The 22,411-nt window shown below is 40.1% G+C and overlaps 1 protein-coding gene across 5 annotated transcripts in view; it reads left to right on the forward strand.

Annotated features, from left to right (window-relative positions):
* The first annotated feature begins 1,982 nt into the window (after positions 1-1,982).
* The window catches only part of RCOR3 (REST corepressor 3), a 58,397-nt gene continuing 37,968 nt past the window's right edge, over positions 1,983-22,411 (forward strand). For 2 of the 5 annotated variants that reach the window (XM_028852849.2, XM_077937181.1), the window contains exons 1-7: positions 1,983-2,337; positions 2,714-2,770; positions 13,921-13,998; positions 16,573-16,625; positions 18,619-18,780; positions 20,473-20,597; positions 21,597-21,675. In XM_028852849.2, coding sequence (XP_028708682.1) covers positions 2,169-2,337; positions 2,714-2,770; positions 13,921-13,998; positions 16,573-16,625; positions 18,619-18,780; positions 20,473-20,597; positions 21,597-21,675 — 723 coding nt within the window. In that variant the 5' untranslated portion in view covers positions 1,983-2,168. Of the gene's footprint in view, positions 2,338-2,713; positions 2,771-13,920; positions 13,999-14,378; positions 14,558-16,572; positions 16,626-18,618; positions 18,781-20,472; positions 20,598-21,596; positions 21,676-22,411 lie in introns of those variants that run through there. The other 3 variants (XM_028852852.2, XM_028852864.2, XM_077937194.1) reach the window with 2 other exon arrangements.

Genomic DNA, 22,411 nt, shown 5'->3' on the forward strand with positions numbered 1-22,411 from the left:
ATGCAGTCTTCTCTGCGTCTGCCCTTTTGTGCTGTGCTCGAGGGGGAATCTTCTCACTTTACTGGTTTTACTAATAAACAGAAGTTACAAAGGTCCCCAAATCTTTCCAATGTTTTGGTTCCTGATCTATATGCAGATTCCTTTTTGCAGGAAAGTGCATGGGGCGCCACAACGGTGGGTGTTAGAAAGCTGGCTGGCTCAGAGGCCTCAGTGTGAGTAGCATTTGACAGGGTCTAGCTTTTGTGTTACAGGACCAAAGAAGCTGAATCATGTTCATTAGAAGCTGCTGCATAAAAACCAATATACCAGTGTATTAATTTGCAATGAAAAATACGACCGTCAAGGAAAACGGCTATTCATTTCATTTGGCCAGGGCATTCTCTCCTTGTAGGAAAACTATACGGGAATTAAAATAATATTCAGAATTGTATTTATTGAGAAAAGGAACAGAATAAAAGGTCCAGTTTTATGATTCAAATATTTAATGGAATCACATTAAGCTTTAATAGAGAGATGAGACTATCTCTACTACCAGAACCAGATAGTTTTGTATACACACACTTCACTTTAGAAATATTCACTTCCCAGGGTTTTCTTGGCTCAATTCCTGAGTTAGATATATTATTTCTTTCAGTAAGGTTTGCTCTGGCCAGAGACGTTCATTTCTGGTTTGATCCACTCTGGATTGATCCATAATATAATTATTACAAGACAATCTTTATTTTCAAGAATTTGGAGAGTATCTGTTGAACCCCAATACCGCTCAGCATACACCTGCATACTAGACGCTGGCAGTTAAATCCTCACTTATTTCTACTTATTCGTAAGGGGGGAAAAAAGGAATGAGAAAAAAAGGAAAAGAAAATCATAAACAGCCCCCAATGCCAGGCAGCCTGGCACGCAGCACACGCCCTCAAATCTGGTGAAGGAATAAACGCAGTTTCCTACTCCTTTCGCCGAATGCAATTCAGAAAAGCATTACAGAGCACATCTCCTTCCAGGCTGGAAACGCTGCCAGAACGCAGCTCTAGCTTCGCCTCCGCCGGGGGACTCCGCCCTCTCCCCCAGCGCTCCAAGAGGAGATCGCAGGTCCGCGAGAAATGAAAACGTGTCTACTGGACCAGGTCTCCTGTTCATCTTATTTCCCCATCACTCACAGCACTCACTCCCCAGCTATTAAAACATCAAAGAAAAGAAAGAAGGAAAGAAATGTGGGAAGAATAAGACAGTAGGGTTAGGATGAGGGAGAAGGGCTTCAGCAAAACACAGTTGCATCGCTCAGCCCCGGAAACTCATCCCGTCATCCCCACACTCCCTCTAGGGAATTGGGCCCCACTTCAGAGATCCAGAAACAAAAATTGTAGCGTGGAGATCGTTAGAGCCGAGTCTACTTCTTTCGCCGGTTGGGCCTCAGAGCCCCAAAGCCGCCCAGCTAGACTGCGCGACTGCACGGCGGCCCAGCGCGCGCCCCCAGCTCGAGGCTTCCGGTGAACACCGGGAAACTGAGCGGACTGCCCGTCCAGACATCTGAGGTCGGCCGCACTCCGAACCGTGCCTACAGCCGGGTCCGCAGAGGGGGGCCGCTCCCCGCAGTCGCCCGGTCGGGTCGCGCCCGTCCTTTCTCAGAATGACCGCGTTCCTTCCGCCCAGAGAGGGCAAAGAGTCCCGCTCCCTCGCGTGCACCTCCCGCCCGCGCTCCGGAGCGCCCCCTAGGAAGAAAGCCCGCGCGGCAGCCACGCCTCGGTGGCGATTTTATTAGCACTCCGTTGGGGTGGCCCGGCTGCCGGCGAGCGGGGTTTCCCCGCCCCTCCCCCCTTCCCCTCCCCCCTTCCCCTCCCCCCAGGCGGCCGGAACCTCCCTGCGGGGCGGAGTGATACCGGCGGCGGCGTAGAGCGCAGCGCGGCCTAGGGGCGCCCGGGACTGCGCGGGGCGGGCGGCGGCGGAGGGAGGAGGGGAGAGAGGCGGGGCCGGGGCGGGTTGTTGTGAGGCGACTGCGCTACTGCCGGAGCGGGGCGGTTATGGCGGCTCCATATTAACAGCCTCCTCCTCCTCCGCCGCCGCCGTCTCCTCCTCCTCCTCCTTTCCCTCCCGCCAGCTCTCTAAGCCATCTCCCCCTTCACCCTGACGCCTACCTCTTCCCCTCACCTTTCCCCCTCCCCTGTTCTACCATGCCCGGCATGATGGAGAAAGGGCCCGAGTTACTGGGGAAGAACCGGTCGGCCAACGGCAGCGCCAAGAGCCCGGCAGGCGGCGGCGGCAGCGGCGCCTCGTCCACCAACGGCGGGCTGCACTACTCGGAGCCCGAGAGCGGCTGCAGCAGCGACGACGAGCACGGTGGTAGCCTCGAACTCCTCCCCGCCAGCCCGCCTGCCCCCCTCCCTCTTCCCCTCCCCCAGCCCCCTCCCCTCGCCGCTCTCCCGCCCTCCCTCCCCTCAGAGCCCGGGCGCTGCGGTAGCCTCGAACTCCCGGTGCAGTGCAGCAGCACCCCCGCGACCCCCGTCCCTCCGCCCTCGACCAATCCTCCGCCCTTGCCCCCCCCTCCCCGCCCCCATCCACTGCCATCTCCTGGAGTGCCCCGAGTTAATATCTTCCCATCCACCCGCCGCTTCTTTCCTCCATCTAGAGATTTTTATTTTTTATTAAGTGTCTCTTCCTTTTTCTTTCTTTTCTTCTTTTTTATTTTTTTTATATTTTTTTTGGCATTGCTTTGCAGATGTTGGGATGAGAGTCGGAGCCGAATACCAAGCTCGGATCCCTGAATTTGATCCAGGTAGATACATTTGCTTAAGCAAAATCTTATCTTCCCTTTCCTGGGCTTGGTTTGGGGTGGACGGGCTAGGGGTCCGGGCATGGGGCCGGGAGGGGATGTGGGCTTGGGCTGGGCAGACATCCGTGGCGGGGAGGCTGTCAGGCTTGGCCGGGCTGTGACACTGGGAGTGTGGGCAGATGTGTGCACTGCAAGGTTAACATGGTTCCCTTCGGAGGCCACTTGCCCGCTGGTGGCATCGCCTTCCTGACCCTTGAGCTGGAACGGGGTCGGGGTGAGCAGAGGGAGACGGCCCCTGGCGGAGTCCAGGGTCCGAGGCCGCGGGCTGGAGGAGCAGGCGTGCAGACTGTGTGGACGAACCGTGGAAATGTCAATTGCCACCTCGCTTGCCTCGGCACCGGGGCGGGCGGCGGAGGCCAGGGCGGCTGTCACCGGCTGGGGAAGCCAAGGGCGAGCCATGCCGACCCGCGCGCAGCGGGGATTGTCTCTTTTCTTTCTTTTTGGCTAGGTGGTGTAGCTTTGGTCGCGGCAGCTCTGCGGAGTGCGGGAGCCGCGGAGAGAAAGGGGTGGGGGAAGGGGGTGGGGAGACGCCAGCGGCAGGCACACCTCGCTCGCCAGCCAGCCCTGGGAAGTTAGACCACAGGACAGTGGCTGCAGCTGCCAAGGAGACATTTTCTCCCCGAGCAGCCAGGTTCCAGCGTCCTCTGCCAACCCAGCTTGCGGGCTCCCTGTCTACTTTTCTCCAAACAGGCTCCCCGGCGGTCACGAGATTTCAGCTTGTGCGGGGATTGGGCGAGAGTTCCGCATATGGAGGCGCCCTTGCTGGAGCCTCTCGGAGTGGAGCGCGTTTCCTTCTCCCCACCCTGCCCGAGACCCTTCTCAGTTCAGGCTTTGGACAGACTTTCAGAGGGGCCCACCTTTTTATTTCCCTCCTTACAGTTCGTCAGTTTTTTTGCCCGGTGCCCGTTCATAATATTGCGTTTGTGTCAGACCTTCGATTTCTATGTTAGATATTAAAGAGTTTCCTTGTATTTTCCTGGGGAGAAACAGAATGTTTAATTATTAGAATACAGAGGTGTATTTTTTGTCCCTCCTCTACCTGTTAGGAAATGCAAAATGATATTTACCAACCATTTGGATTTCAGATAGCAGCTCCTCCTCCTGTCCCAAGTGAGGAGGATAAAAAGTAATGAGTGTTAAAATGATTGTCAGGACAGTTTCATTTTTAATAGGTGAAAACAGTGATGCAAGAGTGTTCACTAGATTTGGGTTGCCTTCTAAATGACTGGCTGGGAATACATTTTATTTAAAGACTATCAGTGTATATACTGATGGGCTTCAAGTAATTTTAAATGTTTTATGAAGCTAATTTTCTTTATTGATGTTGCTAGTAGGTGAATGGCACTTTCACACCACTCTGCTCCCTCTGGGTTTACTTGACATTTGGAAGGAGCACACTTTGGCTTTAAGAGACTGAATTCAGGCCAGGTGCCGTGGCTCATGCCTGTAATCCCAGCACTTTGGGAGGCTGAGGCGGGCAGATCACCATGTCAGGAGATCGAGACCATCCTGGCTAACACAGTGAAACCCCGTCTCTACTGAAAACACAAAAAATTAGCCGAGCGTGGTGGCACGCACCTGTAATCCCAGCTATTCGGGAGGCTGAGGCAGGAGAATCGCTTGAATCTGGGAGGCTGAGGTTGCAGTGAGCCAAGATCACGCCACTGCATTCCAGCCTGGGCGACAGAGTGAGACTCCATCTCAAAAAAAAAAAAAAAAAAAAAAAAAAAAAATCTGAATTCCTAACTCCCAACTCTTCTTTTTGTGGTCTGAGCAAGCCACACACACTATCCCTGCACCTCAGTATTCCTGGCTAGAAAAACTTTTTTGTTTTTTTGAGATGAAGTCTCGCTCTGTCTCTCAGGCTGGAGTGCAGTGGCGCGATCTCGGCTCACTGCAACCTCCACCTCCCGGGTTCAAGTGATTCTCCTGCCTCAGCCTCCTGAGTAGCTGGGACTACAGGCACACGTCACCATGCCCAGCTAATTTTTATATTTTTAGTAGAGATGGGGTTTCGCCATCTTAGCCAGGCTGATCTTGAACTCCTGACCTCGTGATCTGCCTGCCTCAACCTCCCAAAGTGCTGGGATTACAGGTGTGAACCACCCACCGCGCCCAGCCTATAAAAACTATTTAATGGAATTCTTACCAGGATTAAATGATGGGCATATGGCAGGTAATTCTATAAAGATTAAAATTTGTAATTATGAAGAATTATTCTGGATGTATTCACACCTTTCTGATTTGGAGCTTTCATTGGGAGTCTCCACCTCAGCAGCTACAATTATTTCTTAAGTTAATATATCTATCTATTTGCCCCAATGGGTAGATTTCTGAGTCAATATTTATTTCATAGACAACTATATACAGTTTTATTAGGAGTCTTGTGCTTAAGAGCCAAACTTAATGCTGGAACAAACTTGTACATGCCATAGCATTACATTGGAAAGCATTGATCTAATCATTGGAAAGCATCTTTTTTGTTTCAGGATAAACTGAACACTGGAACAAATTTCCAAATTTTGAGAATAATCACTTAGAATAATATTAATGTGGTTTTACGTGACCATTGTTAACCAACTTAATCTACAATAATATTTTGCTTATTTTGAACCCGAATAGAATATTTGAGGAGAAAAAAAATCACTGAAATGTTTTTAAAGTCATTAAAGTCAGATTTTCAATTTATTTACTCAGACTAATTTAATTTTATTATTAGAATAAGGCTAGACATCACTTTCTTTAACTTCACTTACTCATTTTCTGCTTAAGAGTCTTCTCCAGAAGCATACCGAACCCAAGGACAGAATTAAAACTGACCACCATTTAAACTTACAAGGGCTTTTCTTACCTGTTAAAGGCTAATCTTATCAATCAAACGTAGATTATCAGTTATTGGGCATTTTTTACAGGGAAATACTGGGCCTCTGCCATTCAACATTATACTGCTGATCTATTTTATTATAAATGTTGTGCTGTTGTGTTTTTCACATCAATATAATTAGGTGGGAATATAAACACATTACCTTGGGAAAAATAATAGACGAAAAGTTTTTTTTGACAGAGTCTTGCTCTGTCACTCAGGCTGGAGTGCAGTGGTGCGATCTTGGCTCACTGCAACCTCCACCTCCTGGGTTCAAGCAATTCTCCTGCCTCAGCCTCCCGAGTAACTGGAACTACAGGCACGTGCTACCGTGCCCGGCTAATTTTTTTTTTTTTTTGTATTTTTGTAGAGAAAAGGTTTCACCATGTTGGCCGGGCTAGTCTTGAACTCCCAAAGTGTTGGGATTACAGGCTTGAGCCACTGCACCCTGCCAAAAAGATATTTATTAGTTATGGAAATTGAGACATGGTTAGCTCCTCTCTCTTCTCTTTCTCATTATCTTTGTCTCCTAAACCACTCAATCCATCTTTATGGAGATTGTTGACGCATAGTTCTAGAAGTCATTTGAAAGAAAAATGCCTTGGGTGCTGAGTTTGTAAAATTTGCTGTGATCAGAATGTAGAAAAATTTCTAGGATTTTTTATGTAGGCTAATTTTATTGGAAAAGGTGATAGTGATGATGATAAAAATTAAGCAGGTAAAGAATGAATTGGCCAGGGGCTATCGCTCATGGGTATAATCCCAACGCTCATGGGTATAATCCCAGCATTTTGGGAGGCTGAGGTGAGAGGATCGCTTGAGCCCAGGAGTTTGAGACCAGCCTGGGCAATATAGTGGGACCCCGTCACTACAGAAAATTCAAAAATTAGCCAAGTGTTGTGGCATACCACATCTGTACTTCCAGCTACTCAGAAGACTGAGGTGGGAGATCACTTGAGTCCAGGAAGTTGAGGCTGCAGTAAGCTATGATGGTGCCACTGTGCTATACCCTGGGTGACAGAATGAGACTCGGTCTCAAAAAAAAAAAAAAAAAAAAAAATTTATTAAAGTGATTATTTTAGGAAATATGAGAAGAATTGAGATTTATACTGGAATTACTGAAGTTAAGAGATTAGGAACAGTTTACCTTAATTATGAAACCATTGCTAATAATGTCTTTACTAACTATATTTCTGATTATTTTCTTTCCATTGTTCACTAGATCTTCCCAACTTTTATTTAGTGCCTACTAACTGTACTTACCTCATGAGAACAGTTTTTGTGTGTAGAGCCTAATTTCTTATCATATGCCTTTAATCTAATATGGCATAATAGCCTTGGATGAACCACCTGACTTCTCTAGGCCTTAGTTTTCTCGTTTGTAAAAGGATGATGATGTTAAGAATATCACAAGATTAAGCGAAAAATACTGTATATAAAGCAGTGGTTTTCAAAATATTTTACTTACATATCCATGAAATAATTTTGAAAAAAGGTTTACATATTTTTAGTCAACATCTATTACTTGTCACTGAGTTTAAATAGTTGAAAAATATAATCTGTAGTGTATTGAAAATATTAATACTTTGATAATGAAGTCTTTATATCTTTATTTTAAATGTATCCAATTAAATATAAATACTACAGTGATGTAATAGTACTATTTTGTAAAATATGTAGACAAGCTTCTAACATTCTGAAAGTTTACATTGTTCCTTTTCGTCTTTGAAGTCATTTCCATGCATTTTCTCCACAGAATTTTATCTTATATAATTTTTTTTTTGTGCTTTTAAGTGCTTTATTGGGCCAGCGCAGTGGCTCATGCTTGTAATCCCAGCACTTCGGGAGGCCAAGGCAGGTGGATCCCTTGAGGTCAGGAGTTCAAGACCAGCCTGGCCAACATGGCGAAACCCCATCTCTACTAAAAATACAAAAAATTAGCTGGGTATGGTAGTGGGCACCTGTAATCCCAGCTACTTGAGAGGCTGAGGCAGAATTGCTTGAACCCGGGAGGTGGAGGTTGGAGTGAGCCGAGATTGCACCATTGCACTCCAGCCTAGGCGACAGTGAGATTCTGTCTCAAATGAATAAATAAAGTAAAATAAAATAAAGTGCTTTATTGATCACCTGTGAGTAAGGTTCTGAGTGTTACATCTCTTCTGGCTTGAGTTATTACAATTAATGCATAATTGATTAAAACTCTAGTAGTTATGGTGCCTTGAGTAAAGGAGTGTTTTCCTGACACCCTGTTTGAAACCCTGGAGGGTTTAACATTTTGGGTCATGTACTCTTGTAAGATTTGGAATGCATGAGAGATGGTGCCTTTTTATTTTTTTTTAAGTGAGAGACGGGCATTTGTGAAGAGAGATGATGGAAGTAGAATGAGTCTAACCTCTTATCATTTGACCACATGTGAGTTTTCAGGCAGATTGTCTTCGGAAAGAGAACATAGGGAAGTTAAAGTTCTGAAAATTGATTCTCTTGAAACTTACTCGTGCTCATGTGCCCCGGGAAAGTCTTTGTTTACCCAAGTTTGAAGTTGGTATATATTAAGTATATAATTTAGAACCTAGTATATAAGTAGTAAAATGTTACAATATATTTAGTACATTTTAATATTCTCAGTATTTAAGTTCTTTATATAGTATATTTGTTCCATGATCTTCTTCGAAGTCCTTATTTTTAATGTCCTAAAGGAAATCTAAAAAGTAATAGATTTTTATTTTTATTGATGTGGAAATCCTAGTTTATTGAATTATATTTTCCCTTCCTAGTTGTTGGTTTTCTCCAGCAGTCTTATAAATGTAAGACTCCAGTTAAAAGATCTAATAATTTCAAAGTGATTAACCTTTAAATGTTTTATCTAAAACTGAAGACAATTGATTGTTCAACAATTTTATTTTCAGAACTGATATGCTACTGTAGTCTTTTAAAATTATGGTAGCTTGCTATCTAGGTTTTGGTTTGTTTTTTAATCTATTCAGAAGATAAGGTACTTTAAGTCATGGTTGTTTTGTTGGTGAGTCAGGTTTGAGTCTCAGTAATGTTTCTAAATATCAGATAGTTTTGAGGTATAATCTTAAATATTGTTACAGATAAAAACAAAATAAACATGGGGTTAATGTCTATTTAATGTTTTAGTTCATTCTGACTTTTACAATGAAAAAGGTAAAACTTACTGGATGCAAAGCATCCCAAGAGGTAGATAAATTATTTTTAATAGTACATGTTACTTTCTCCTATTTTATAGGAAAGGAATCACGTCTGAATTGTGAGAAAAACATAAAGGTCATTACAGCTATTCAATTTCATTTTCTTTTTTTTTTTTTTTTTTTTTTGAGGCGGAGTCTCACTATGTCGCCCAGGGTGGAGTGCAGTGGCCGGATCTCAGCTCACTGCAAGCTCCGCCTCCCGGGTTTTTACGCCATTCTCCTGCCTCAGCCTCCCGAGTAGCCGGGACTACAGGCGCCCACCACCTCGCCCGGCTAGTTTTTTGTATTTTTTAGTAGAGACGGGGTTTCACCGTGTTAGCCAGGATGGTCTCGAACTCCTGACCTCGTGATCCGCCCGTCTCGGCCTCCCAAAGTGCTGGGATTACAGGCTTGAGCCACCGCGCCCGGCCTCAATTTCATTTTCAAGAGGTTGGCGAGAGAGGACATCAGCCATTTTTGAGATATATTCCCTTGAGGTTTTATTCATTTGTAGTTGATACGGTGAGAAGAAGCCTTTTTAGGATAAAGAAGGAAGGAACTTAAGAAAGAACTGTCTTCAATAAGCGTATACTAGTAATAATAATAATTAAATCATAGATAATGCTTACCATATGCCACGTACTTATATTCATTTAATTTTTTTTTTTTTTTTTTTTGAGACGGAGTCTCGCTCTGTCGCCCGGGCTGGAGTGCAATGGCGCGATCTCGGCTCACTGCAAGCTCCACCTCCCGGGTTCACGCCATTCTCCCGCCTCAGCCTCCGAGTAGCTGGGACTACAGGCGCCTGCCACCACGCCCGGCTAGTTTTTGTATTTTTAGTAGAGACGGGGTTTCACCATGTTAGCCAGGATGGTCTCGATCTCCTGACCTCGTGATCCACCCGCCTCGGCCTCCCAAAGTGCTGGGATTACAGGCTTGAGCCACCGCGCCCGGCCTTCATTTAATTTTTGAGCAACTCTGTCAGATAGGTACTCATCATCCATATTTTTAGAGATAAGGAAAACTGAGGCACAGACATTAAATAGATTTATCCAAGGTGACACAGCTACCAAGTAGCAGAGCTGGTATTCAGATTCTGGGAGTTGGGCTCTATAGTTCATACTCTTAACCATTGCACTAAAATACCACTCATTTCCTGTATCAGTCATCTCTTGGGCCTAGTTGGCACATATATAATTGAAAATAGTAGAGTCCAGTTCAGAGTTAGGGAAGGAAAATTGTGAAATGCTTAATTAGGCATTCTCTGCTATCAGACAGGATTGCTCTATGTATGCCTCTCCTGTATCCTCTACCCGCTCACCCATATTGGACGAGCTGTTAGTTCCCACAGCTTGGATACCAGTTTCTGTCAGATTGAACCCTTAATTACAATGCTAAGAATTTTTTTGGAAACTTACTTATTTATTGAGATAGGGTCTTGCTCTGTTGCCCAGGCTGGAGTGCAGTAGTGTCATCATGACTCACTGCAGCCTCGAACTCCTGGGCTCAAGCGATCCTCCCACCTCAGCCTCTTGAGTAACTGGGACTACAAGTGCACGCGACCACATCCAGCTAATTTTTTGTAGTTTTAGTAGAGACAGGGTCTCACGGTGTTTCCCAGACTGGCCTCAAACTTCTGGGCTCAAGCCATCCATCCTCCTTGGCCTCCCAAAGTACTGAGATTATAGGTAAGAGCCACTGCACCGAGCCTGTAGCTGTTACTTTTTTATGGGGAAAAATTTAAAAAATAGTTTAATACCTGTTTGAGAAGGGCCATTTAATGAAGATATTTTAATTCAGACTTTCTGTAAGGCAAGAATGAGATGCAAGGAAATTATGTTTAAATATTTAGCGTGATATGCCATTAAGACTTGAGACTTAATGGAAAACTTTCTTTGTTGCATTTCATGTTCTGTTAAGTAGGATTTAAATGATCTTATTGTCATGATTCCATTGTGCAAAATCAGTTCCATATTAAAGGATTGAAGTTTAGGATATTCACTTTGTATAACGTTAGATTTTATGAATTAAGTAAAGGCTTCTGACCTACTTAAATAGGGTTTTTGTTTTATTACCATTGAGTGGGTTGACTATTTTGTGTTTGTATTTTTGTTTACAGGGTGAAAACTTAAATATGTATCTTAATATTGAAGTTTTAAAAAGATATCTCAAAGTTTCTTTTTTTTTTTTTTTTCCGAGGTGGAGTTTTGCTCTTGTTGCCCAGGCTGGAGTGCAATAGAGCAATCTCGGCTCACCGCAACCTCTGCCTCCCGGGTTCAAGTGATCATCCTGCCTCAGCCTCTCAAGTAGCTGGGATTACAGGCATGCACCAACCACACCCGGCTAATTTTTGTATTTTTAGTAGAGATGGGATTTCTCCATGTTGGTCAGGCTGGTCTTGAACTTCCGACCTCAAGTGATCCGCCCACCTAAGCCTCCCAAAGTGCTGGGATTACAGGCTTGAGCCACAGGGCTTGGCCAGTTTATTTGCATTGAATATAAATTTCACATAATGAACTGTAATTTGGCATTTTCCTAAATTCTCAGCTCATGCTTTTGTGTCCTCTTTTATTAAAGATATGACAAAATACAAAAGGCTTTCGAATACTTTGGTAGTGTTTCTTCTTTCAGTTCTCTTTTCTTCTTAATTTTCCTTATAACATACATAGAATTTTAAGATAAATTTATATTTTATGGCAATGTATGATTTTTTAACTAAAATTTATTGATCGGTAATGATATATGATGCTTGTCTAAAAATAAAAATATTGAATGGTACTATATTATTGCCTGATAGATAACTTCTCTAAGATGGAGATTACAGTAGTAGTTCTCCTACCACTAGAAATGAATGTTCTTCATTCCAAGTATCTTATAACTTTATAAAGGATTACAGTTTAACCTCGGAATTATTTTAATATTTTATGTGAGTAATTTTAGAATTCTGGCTATTAATGGTAATTATCAGTACCACATAAAAGTCATTGATGAGCCGGGTGCAGTGGATCACGCCTGTCATCCCAGCACTTTGGGAGGCCGAGGTGGGTGGATCACCTGAGGTTGGGAGTTCGAGACCAGCCTGACCAACATGGAGAAACCTTGTCTCTACTAAAAATACAAAGTTAGCCAAGCATGGTGGCGCGTTCCTGTAATCCCAGGACTTTGGCAGGCCAAGGCAGGCGGATCACGAGGTCAGGAGTTGAAGACCAGCCTGGCCAACATGGTGAAACCCCGTCTCTACTAAAATAGAAAAATTAGCTGGGTGTGGTGGTGCATGCCTGTAATCCCAGTTACTCGGGAGTCTGAGGCAGGAGAATCGCTTGAACTTGGGAGGCAGAGGTTGCAGTGAGCCTAGATCGTGATATTGAACAGCCTGGGCAACAAGAGTGAAACTTCATCTCAAAAAAAAAAAAAAAAGTAGCAGCAATGCTTCATTTGTTGATAGTTTTAATGAATTAAATGCAACTAAGAATTAGGTAGACCAGAAGAATAACACTGAATGATTAAAATAATAGATAGAGTCTACAGGCATGTAACTTAGCTCTGGCATAGCTGTCTCAGCCCTTCATGCTGTTGATTCTTAATTTATATGAAGGTTAATAGGGCTTGATTTTTCTGACTTTCTAGGCTATAAAATAATATAAATTAGAGGCTGGGTGTGGTGGCATGCAGCTGTGATCCCAACTACTTGGAAGGCTGAGGCAGTAGGATTGCTTGAGGCCAGTAGTTCGAGACCAGCCTAGGCAACGTAGCCAGACTTCACATCTTTAAAAAGAAAGAAAGAAATTAGAAAATGTTACTATTCTTCCAAGTCAGAAGTAGAAGTAGACTTTGAGATTATATTAAGAAGAAATTGCATTAACTTTTTTACCTTGACTTTTTTTTTTTTTTTTTTTTGAGATGGAGCCTGGCTGATACCCAGGCTAGAGTGCAGCTGTGTGATCTCGGCTCACTGCAACCTCTGCCTCCCAGGTTCAAGTGATCCTCCTGCCTCAGCCTCCCAAGTAGCTGGGATTACAGGCGTGTGCCACCACACCTGGCTAATTTTCTCATTTTTAGTAGAGATGGGGTTTCGCCACGTTGGCCAGGCTGGTCTTGAACTCCTGACCTCTGATGATCCGCCTGCCTTAGCCTCCCAAAGTGCTGGGATTACAGGCGTGAGCCACTGCACCCAGCCTTTTTTATTTTTATTTTTCTTGACTTTTCTTCTAATACAGAGCACAAACTTTTATAAATATAAAATGTCATAAATGAACTTAAGTTTAAAAGTGAATGGCTGGCAGACCCTTAGCAAGAAATAAAATTAAATAAAAAGCAGACATAAGTGTTTAAAAATTACAGCACTCTTGACCCATTTAGATATGGGGCAAAACAGTACCTGAGGCATTCTTTCTCGTTTAAAAGTCTTGAGTTTTTAAAGATGATCTCTAAGTAATGTATGGAAGTTTATATCAGATTTATTACCTTCTGTCAAGTAGAGATATGTAATGTACTGAAGAAAGTCTTTTTTACTTTAAAAGGGATAAACCAGCATTTGTAAAATTCCCTTAATTTTTATAAACAAGCTATTTACTATATGTAATGTAAATCTATTTTCCTTTTGTTTTCCTGTATTTTCTTTCCTTGTCCTCCTTTGCAGATACTGTACTAAAACTGAAATAAAGCTTACTTTTTTTTTTTTGAGATGGAGTCTCGCTCTGTCATCCAGGCTGGAGTGCAGTGGCACATCTTGGCTCACTGCAAGCTCCGCCTCCCGGAATCACACTATTCTCTTGCCTCAGCCTCCCAGGTAGCTGGAACTACAGGCGCCCGCCACCATGCCTGGCTAATTTTTCGTTTTCATATTTTTAGTAGAGACGGGGTTTCACTGTGTTAGCCAAGATGGTCTCCATCTGACCTCATGATCTGCCCACCTCGCCCGCCCAAAGTACTGGGATTACAGGGATGAGCCACTGTGTCTGGCCAGCTTACTTTGTTTATACTTATTTTCAGTGTAAATAAAATCCATCATATTCAAAGTAATTATTTTTTTCCCCCAGGTGCTACAAAGTACACAGATAAAGACAATGGAGGGATGCTTGTATGGTCTCCATATCACAGTATCCCAGATGCCAAATGTAAGTTTTCTGAAATTAAATGTTAATGTCAGCAGGAGTTTATCACCCAATTCAAAATGTGACTTATATTTGTTTTTGGGTCTTTTAGATTCTCATAAAACAGTTTTGTCTTTGTTTTTATTATTATTCTTATTTTTTTTTTAATGGAGGTTGTTATATTAGAATGTTTTTCCTTTTGGAAGATAGTGGGTTGATCATTCCAATTTGTGTCAGGCCCATGAAGAATGAAAAACCTAGGATCTGATGGCATTGCTGCTTAAATCCTCAAGCAGGGGAGGGAGTTACTATGTAGACATCTGCCCAGGCTTTTCCTCAGTATTTGGAGCGGTAAAGACATGCCTTCAAACTTCAAAGAGCCCACTATCATTACCATTTTAAAGAGGAAAGGGGAAAGAACTGACTTCAGCAGCCATCAGGTCATCTTTGTGCTCTCCATTTCTGGACGGAGACCTTCTGGATCATTGACCATGCACTTCTTGAATCATGGTGTGGCTTTAGACTTCAATGTGATGTAGCGGACCTGATCCTTTGCGGCACATCAGATATAGGAAACGTGCAGGTAACAACACTAAGATCCCCACCCCTCCATTCAGTTATCATTTAGTTTGTTAAATAACAACAAGAACAACAACGACACTGAACAGTTAATTCTAGCAGCTGTAAGATAAGCTTGTCTTTTTAGAATATTTACTAACATCTTAAAGGTGTCTGATTTATTTAGTCCCATGAAAATTAATGATATCCTATCGTGTATAGTAAGTCGAATCATGCTTATTGATGCAATAAGAGAGCTAAAAATTGAAAACCGAGTATGTTTCTGCTTAACTGATAAATCTTTCTATTTAAGAGCTGTAAAACACCAGCCAAAGGTCTAGCTGGTAGTCTAGAAATTGTGTGCCCTTGAAGCATTCCTAACAGAAAACATGAAATTATTCATCTGGCCTGGGACTGTTTAATGAGAACCTGAAAGAGACTATTAGTTTCCCAGGTTCAATTCTCATTACAGACAAAGGTTTTCATTCACAAACTGAGCATCAGGGTATCATTGAATTTTACTGGCTTAGTTCTGTTTTATACAATGGTTCATTTCTTAGCAAAGTGGAAACAAAATTCAGCCAGAGAGTCCTGGTAGTGTAGTGTTCATGTGGAATATTTAAATGAAGGTCTAGGGTGATGGTTTTCAGCCCTGGAAGTGCATTGGAATCACTTGGGGAATTTTTTTTTTTTTAAGTACTTATATCTAGTCTCTTTCTCAGACCAATTAAGTCAGAGGCTTCAAGGGTGGATCCTGGATGTCTTACTTTTTAAAAGCTCCCACACTGATTGTAATGCATAGCCAGGGTTGGAAACCACAAGTCAATTGGTGGTGTTCAGCATATATTTAGACCTGTCATGTATTTAAGTGCTTTGGGCTGTAAACAAAATGTAATATTTGGGTTTTCTACACAAAAAGCTTACCCTTTGTGGGGAGATTTGATAGCATACATTTAAACATTTTATTATAATAGCATTATTGTTATAAGAGCATATTCATATATTAGACTGTACTGACTAATAATCACAGCAAATACTTATAAAATTCTTAAAATGGACCAGGTGCTGTTCTGGGCATTTTCCATTTATTAACTATTTAATCACAGGAGGAAGGTAGTGTTTTTAACAACTATTTAGAGTGAGGAAACTAAGGTACAAAAAGGTCAAAAGTTACTTGGCCAAAGTCAAAAAAACAGCAATAAGCTGATAATCAAACCTAGGTAGACTAGCTGTTCCGGAATCAGGATTCTTAACCACTGCTTCTCAAAAATATTTCCAAAAAGTTAATTTATACATACACACACATATAAAAATTAATTAGAATCAAGGAAGAGCGATTTTATGGAGTTCACATAAAACTGAGTTCTGGTGAATGTGTTGGACTTCTCAGCAATGAGGCCTTGAAATAATAGCCAGTTTATCATCATTGAAACTGCTTATCTAAATAATTCTGTTGGCTTAATTACATATGGAAGATAAATGAAAGTGGAATACTCAAACATGCTTTGTATTACAAGCAGGAAGAGCTGAAGAAAATTTAGGAGTACTGAAGCATACTTAAATGTGTCATTGTTATGTATAACTGGCAGAACTATAAGCTATCCTTTATACATCAATCAAAAATGGAATGGTAAAGGCTTTGGATCAACTTTAAATATGTGAAAGGGTCTTAAACGGCTAACTCTCTTCAAATAAAGACTATTAGAAAAGAAATTATCTTAATATTTTATACAATAATTAGATCTATTGGCTACCCACAGATTGGTCTTTTTCTGCATACAAAAATATAGTAATGTCATTGAATTTAGTAAGTATAACGTGTAGTTGTAGAGATAAGTTATACTAAATAAAATTTTAAACCAGGTGAGCATCTGATCTTGCTATTACAAGTCTCTTTGTAACATTTCATGGGAGGTATCTTTGGCTATTTTTTTACCCTGGAATATAAATTGTTTTGCTTTGCTATGTTAAGAACAAAAGTAGACCTAGGTAAATTAATTAAATGAGAATAATTAATTATATACCATTATTTCATTGCAGTGGATGAATACATTGCAATTGCAAAGGAGAAGCATGGCTACAATGTGGAACAGGTATGTAGAGAAACACTTCAATAGTAAGGCTTGTCTCAATATTTACCAAATCCAGAGAATCTCATCATAGTTTCTGTCCTAACAAAGTGCATAATCTTGACCAGCTATTTTATAGATACCACAAAAGTCCTAGCAAAGAGTGACCTTTCAATATTAAGGAGTTTGCTTTTATAAACATTATTCATCTCAAGGGCTTAAATATTTTTCTCTCAGTATATCTGTTTCTTATTCTACTTTGAGTTCTGAAAATTTCTGGAAGCCTTCAGTATTCCTCTGGCAATGCTTTCCAAAATGAAAAGTTAAGGTTTTGGTGTATTTTGGAGTCAGCGTACACAGATAGAACTTTAAAACAATTCTTTTATTTATAAAAAATTTTATTAATGATAGAGGTAATTCTCTTTTGACTTTTTGTTCTATAGGATCTAAAAGTTAAACTTTACATTTAAGGGAATATTTAAGACTTTTAAATTTTGAATGAAATTACAAAAGGCTGTTTTTGTTAACTTTAAAAGGATATATCTATATATGATATATCTGTCTGTATGTAGAGTTAAGTCTCTTCAAATAAAAATTATAACAAAATCAAGAAATTATCTTAATATTTTATACTATAATTCGATCTAATGGCTACCCACAGATTGGTCTTTTTCTGCATACAAAATATAGTAATGTCATTGAATTTAGTAAGTATAACATACATAGTCATGGAGATAAGTTATATTAAATAGACTATAATGTTTTTATATAATGTATATTATGTAATATACTGTGTTATATATAATATACTATATATAGAGAGACAAATATATGGTACATTATCCTTAGTAATAAGGGAATGGAAAATATGGAAAAATGAAATGAAAGAGATCTTAAATCTCAAATAAGTATTTCAACCTTTATCAGAATTTATAGTAAAATAGGTATATTTGTTTTAAGATAAGTAAGAAAGGTAAATTATCTGTAACCTGGGTTATCAAGAGCTAACTTTATAGTCCAATTACATGGTAAAGGAATATTTTTGTGAAATTGAGATGTTTATTTTATCTATATCTACCTAAATGTAATTAACTTTTGTGTGAATTTTGAAGCCTTTGATTGCCTATTTTGTTTTTAAGCCTTGCCTTTCTGTTTAATATTTGAGAAAGTTAATCCTTTAAAATAGGACTATCCATATGTTCGTTTTCCTGTGTATTTTAAAGGACTGTTATCAGAGTACAGAAATTAACAAACTCAGTATTTAAAAAGTGGCTATATCTCTTAGAAAATAAAAGTTTGTGCCCTAAGCGATGCTTAATACCTTATAATAAAGAGAAAGGCCTACTACTTAAAATAGAAGGGGAATTTATGGAATTTTTGGAAGTTGTCCATTTCAGTCTTTGTTTTGATTTGGTAATTAAGTCATTGAAGTTATTTATATGCCTCCTAATAATTCTGTTTATATGTTCTGATAATAAATAACTTAAATGTGGTTAAAAAATTGTTAAAGTTGCAGTGGAGGTACTTTTACTTCTTGGACATGGTTAGCCTGTGATACACTTGTAAAAGATTAAAACTTAAATATCTCCCTACTAAGCCCCAAATGAGCATTTCTGGCTTTGTGGCATCTGATCATTTCATTCAAGTATGGATTTACTGGAAAATTTCCTTTTAGCATATATTTTCCTACATATTGACAAATTTTAAAATGTGGGTTAAACTCTTGGTGTGAACCTACAAATCTGCTTTGTAGTCACTCTCCTCAGCTCACTGTTTTTCCTAGATTCTGCAGCAAATATGGTATGTAAGAACATTCACTGTTCTGAGGCCCTGATTTAAAAGAAATAAATAAATGAGGTCTGCTACCTGGGCGCCCCTGATTTAAAGTCCCAAACTGTGAGTCTATCTTCAGTTGAAGTCATAGGCTTAAGATTTTGATCTAATTTGTGTTTAACTTTCTTAAGTGTGATGGAACATAAGTCCATTAAAACCAAAAGGGAATGATTTCTCTTCAAAGGCACTTGGCATGTTGTTCTGGCATAAACATAACATTGAGAAGTCCCTTGCTGATCTCCCTAATTTCACTCCCTTTCCGGATGAGTGGACAGTGGAAGATAAAGTCCTATTTGAACAAGCCTTTAGTTTTCATGGAAAGAGCTTTCACAGGATTCAGCAAATGGTATGGTAATTTTAATCTTACTGTGGTTCATATGTGAATGATATCTTAAGCTACTATTGAACACGTCCTAATTATTAAATACAAAAACATTCTTCAATTTAATTTTAAAAACTATTTGGAAACAGGTATATTTGTATACAATCCTATTTTCTGCAACCACTCTTACATGACAGTTATGTGCTATTGCATTACAGTAAATTAGCTTTTATTTTGACTTACATAACGTAATAATACACATGTAATAGAGTTATTTTGTATGTTTATTGTTTCAGGAAAAAAAAATTCAACTTTATTTTTAAATGTTTCACTCTTTGACATGAGGATTTTTTCCAACTTATATATTTTTGGATATGAAAGTCCCGTTTTAAAAAGTCCTTATTAGGCTGGGCGCGGTGGCTCATGACCGTAATCCAGCACTTTCGGAGGCTGAGGCAGGCGGATCATGAGGTCAGGAGATCGAGACCATCCTGGCTAACATGGTGAAACCCTGTCTCTACTAAAAATACAAAAAATTAGCCGGGTGTGGTGGCATGCGCCTGTCGCCCAGCTATTTGGGAGGCTGAGGCAGAAGAATAGCTTGAACCCGGGAAGCAGAGGTTGCAGTGAACCGAGATCACACCACTGCATTCCAGCCTGGGTAACAGAGCGAGACTCTGTCTCAAAAAACAAAAAACAAATTATTTCAATATTGTCCAGATGGTGCTGCTGCTTTTTTCTTTCTTTCTTTTTTTTTTTTTTTTTTGTGTGTGTGTGGAGAGAAACTGCTCTGTATTTCTAGTTCCTACATTTTTAGTATTGTGTCAAAATAATGTAAATCTGAGAAGTTCCTGCATTAAACTATTTTAACCTCAGTAGATGAAAATTAGATAATGTTTGCAAATATATCTAGGTGTCTTCCATAATGAAAGAGAACATTTTTGGTGGGGAAGTTGCATCCTTGTTTTCACTATGACAGATCAGTCAGTGCATGATCATCAGTCATTTTAATACTCAGACTTCATTTGATGGCCAAAGCCTGTTTGCATTATTTACCATTTTAAGACTGGATTTAAAACAAAGTTATTCAAAAAAATGTATTGTTAAGAATCGAATAGCTTTTCTTTAAAACATCTTGCTAAATGAAAGAAGCAAGACACAAAGGTCACATATTGTATGATTCCCTTTATGTAAAATGTCCAGAATAGGCAAATCCATAGAGAGAGAAGGCAGATTAGTGGTTGCCAGGGACTGGTGGAGGGGTAGAATAGGGAATGATTGCTAATGGGTACAGGATTTCTTTTTGAGATTATGAAAATGTTCTGGAATTAGATAGAGATGGTGATTGTACAAGTTAGTGAATTTGCCAAAACCACTAATATGTACACTTGAAATAGTGAATTTTATTTTATGTGAATTATATATATTGAATACTAACATGACTGCGCTGGGAACTTCTGGGGACATTCTCACCAAATTAGTTTGTGACCTCTTCCCCTCCTCTTCCAGAACAAATAGGAATATTCATTCAGAAATGTCAGTGACATTGATATGGGATACTGACTGTAGTAGTACTTTTTAGCTCTATAATTCATAAAGGTACCCATGAAATATTTTTTAATTATGCCTTTACTAAATAGTAAAGAATATCATCAAAATTATTATTCATTTTGTTTATGAATTAAACTTGCTGATATTAACATGATTTTTTTTAAGCTTCCAGATAAGACAATTGCAAGCCTTGTAAAATATTACTATTCTTGGAAAAAAACTCGCTCTAGGACAAGTTTGATGGATCGCCAGGCTCGTAAACTAGCTAATAGACATAATCAGGGTGACAGGTAGGTTGGTTACCTTCATATAGTTACATTGTTAGGGACACTGCATTGGGTTGCTTACATTTCCTAAGGCAGAAAATTTATCACAACACATTGTAAATATTCCTTATTCTTACGTTTATGTTTCTACTCTGACAAGAAGAGCCAAGTGGTTAGAAGTTTTAATATTAAGACCTCTTTCACCTCTTTTAATTTTAATCACAAATGCTTCCTTTTAGTATTGATATTTAATACACATTTAGAATATATTAAAGAATATGTTCTATGAAAGAAGCTCTTTTTATAATTACCTGAGTAACCGAAATCCTCATTATTGAGGCTAAATCTTTTGATAGTATAAAGTCATTTTGTTTCATTTTGTCTGTATTCTCCAATTGGAGGACTGAAATTTAAGTATTACATCAATTTGTATGTGTTCCCATTTCCCAAATGGTATTTCTTTTTAAATCCCTTTCCCACTGGGTCTCTGTTTTTGAGCTAGAAGTGTTTGCTAAAAGGATTCTGTATACCCAATGAGATAAATGTTTCTGAACACTACAGAAATCTGAATTAAAAGCTCATCTTCTCAAGTACAACTCTTATTCTGTTAAATAATATTTAGTAAAATTATTAAGATATATATATATTACAGTTTGATAAGAGCACTAGAATACAATAAAAAGAAGGGAATTGGTTGGGTGCAGTGGCTCACACCTGTAATCTCCGCACTTTGGGAGGCTGAGGTGGGCAGATCACTTGAGGTCAGGAGTTTAAGACCAGCCTGGCCAACATGGTGAAACCCCATCTCTACTAAAAATACAAAAATTAGCTGGGTGTGGTGGTGGGCACCTGTAATCCCAGCTACTTGGGAGGCTGAGGTGAGAGAATCGCTTGAACCCAGGAGGCAAAGGTTGCAGTGAGCTGAGATCGTGCCATTGCACTCCAGCCTGGGCAATAAGAGTGAAACACTGTCTTAAAAAAAAAAAGGGGGAATTAAGTGTACTAATTTTTGTTTCTTCTCAGTGATGATGATGTAGAAGAAACACATCCAATGGATGGGAATGATAGTGATTATGATCCCAAAAAAGAAGCCAAAAAAGAGGTAATGATGATCATTAGAAGTGCTTGTGATTGTTCTACAAATCTGCTGAAAAAGAATGAACAGTACTTCATGTTAAGAAAAACTTTTTAGGCCGGGCGCGGTGGCTCAAGCCTGTAATCCCAGCACTTTGGGAGGCCGAGGCGGGTGGATCACAAGGTCAGGAGATCGAGACCACAGTGAAACCCCGTCTCTACTAAAAATACAAAAAATTAGCCGGGCGCGGTGGCGGGCGCCTGTAGTCCTAGCTACTCAGGAGGCTGAGGCAGGAGAATGGCGTGAACCGAGGAGGCGGAGCTTGCAGTGAGCCGAGATCATCGCGCCACTGCACTCCAGCCTGGGCAACAGCGTGAGACTCCGTCTCAAAAAAAAAAAAAAAAAAAGAAAAACTTTTTAATGTAATGTTTTATGAGATAGTAAATTTCAGTGTTAATTAGCAATACAGTTGTACCTAGAACCCCAGTTAACCAAGCTGTTGAAAGTTGAAAATACCATTGAAACTGGAAAAAGATCTGAGTTTGTTTAAACTTAGCATTTACTAGATATGTGACCTCATCCAATTTAGTGACTCATTCTTCTGAAGAAACTCAATGCCATGGGTCATTCATCACTTTAAACTGTTTCATCAATGTTATTTTAAAAATGTTCATTCTACCTCAATTTTGTGTTTTACTAATTTTCTTTCTATGGCTAAATATTGTCAGATTCCTTAATTCCTTCATTTTCTTCCCCAAGTCTG

This window comes from Macaca mulatta, chromosome 1 (assembly GCF_049350105.2).
Source record: "Macaca mulatta isolate MMU2019108-1 chromosome 1, T2T-MMU8v2.0, whole genome shotgun sequence".
Lineage (NCBI taxonomy): Eukaryota > Metazoa > Chordata > Mammalia > Primates > Cercopithecidae > Macaca > Macaca mulatta.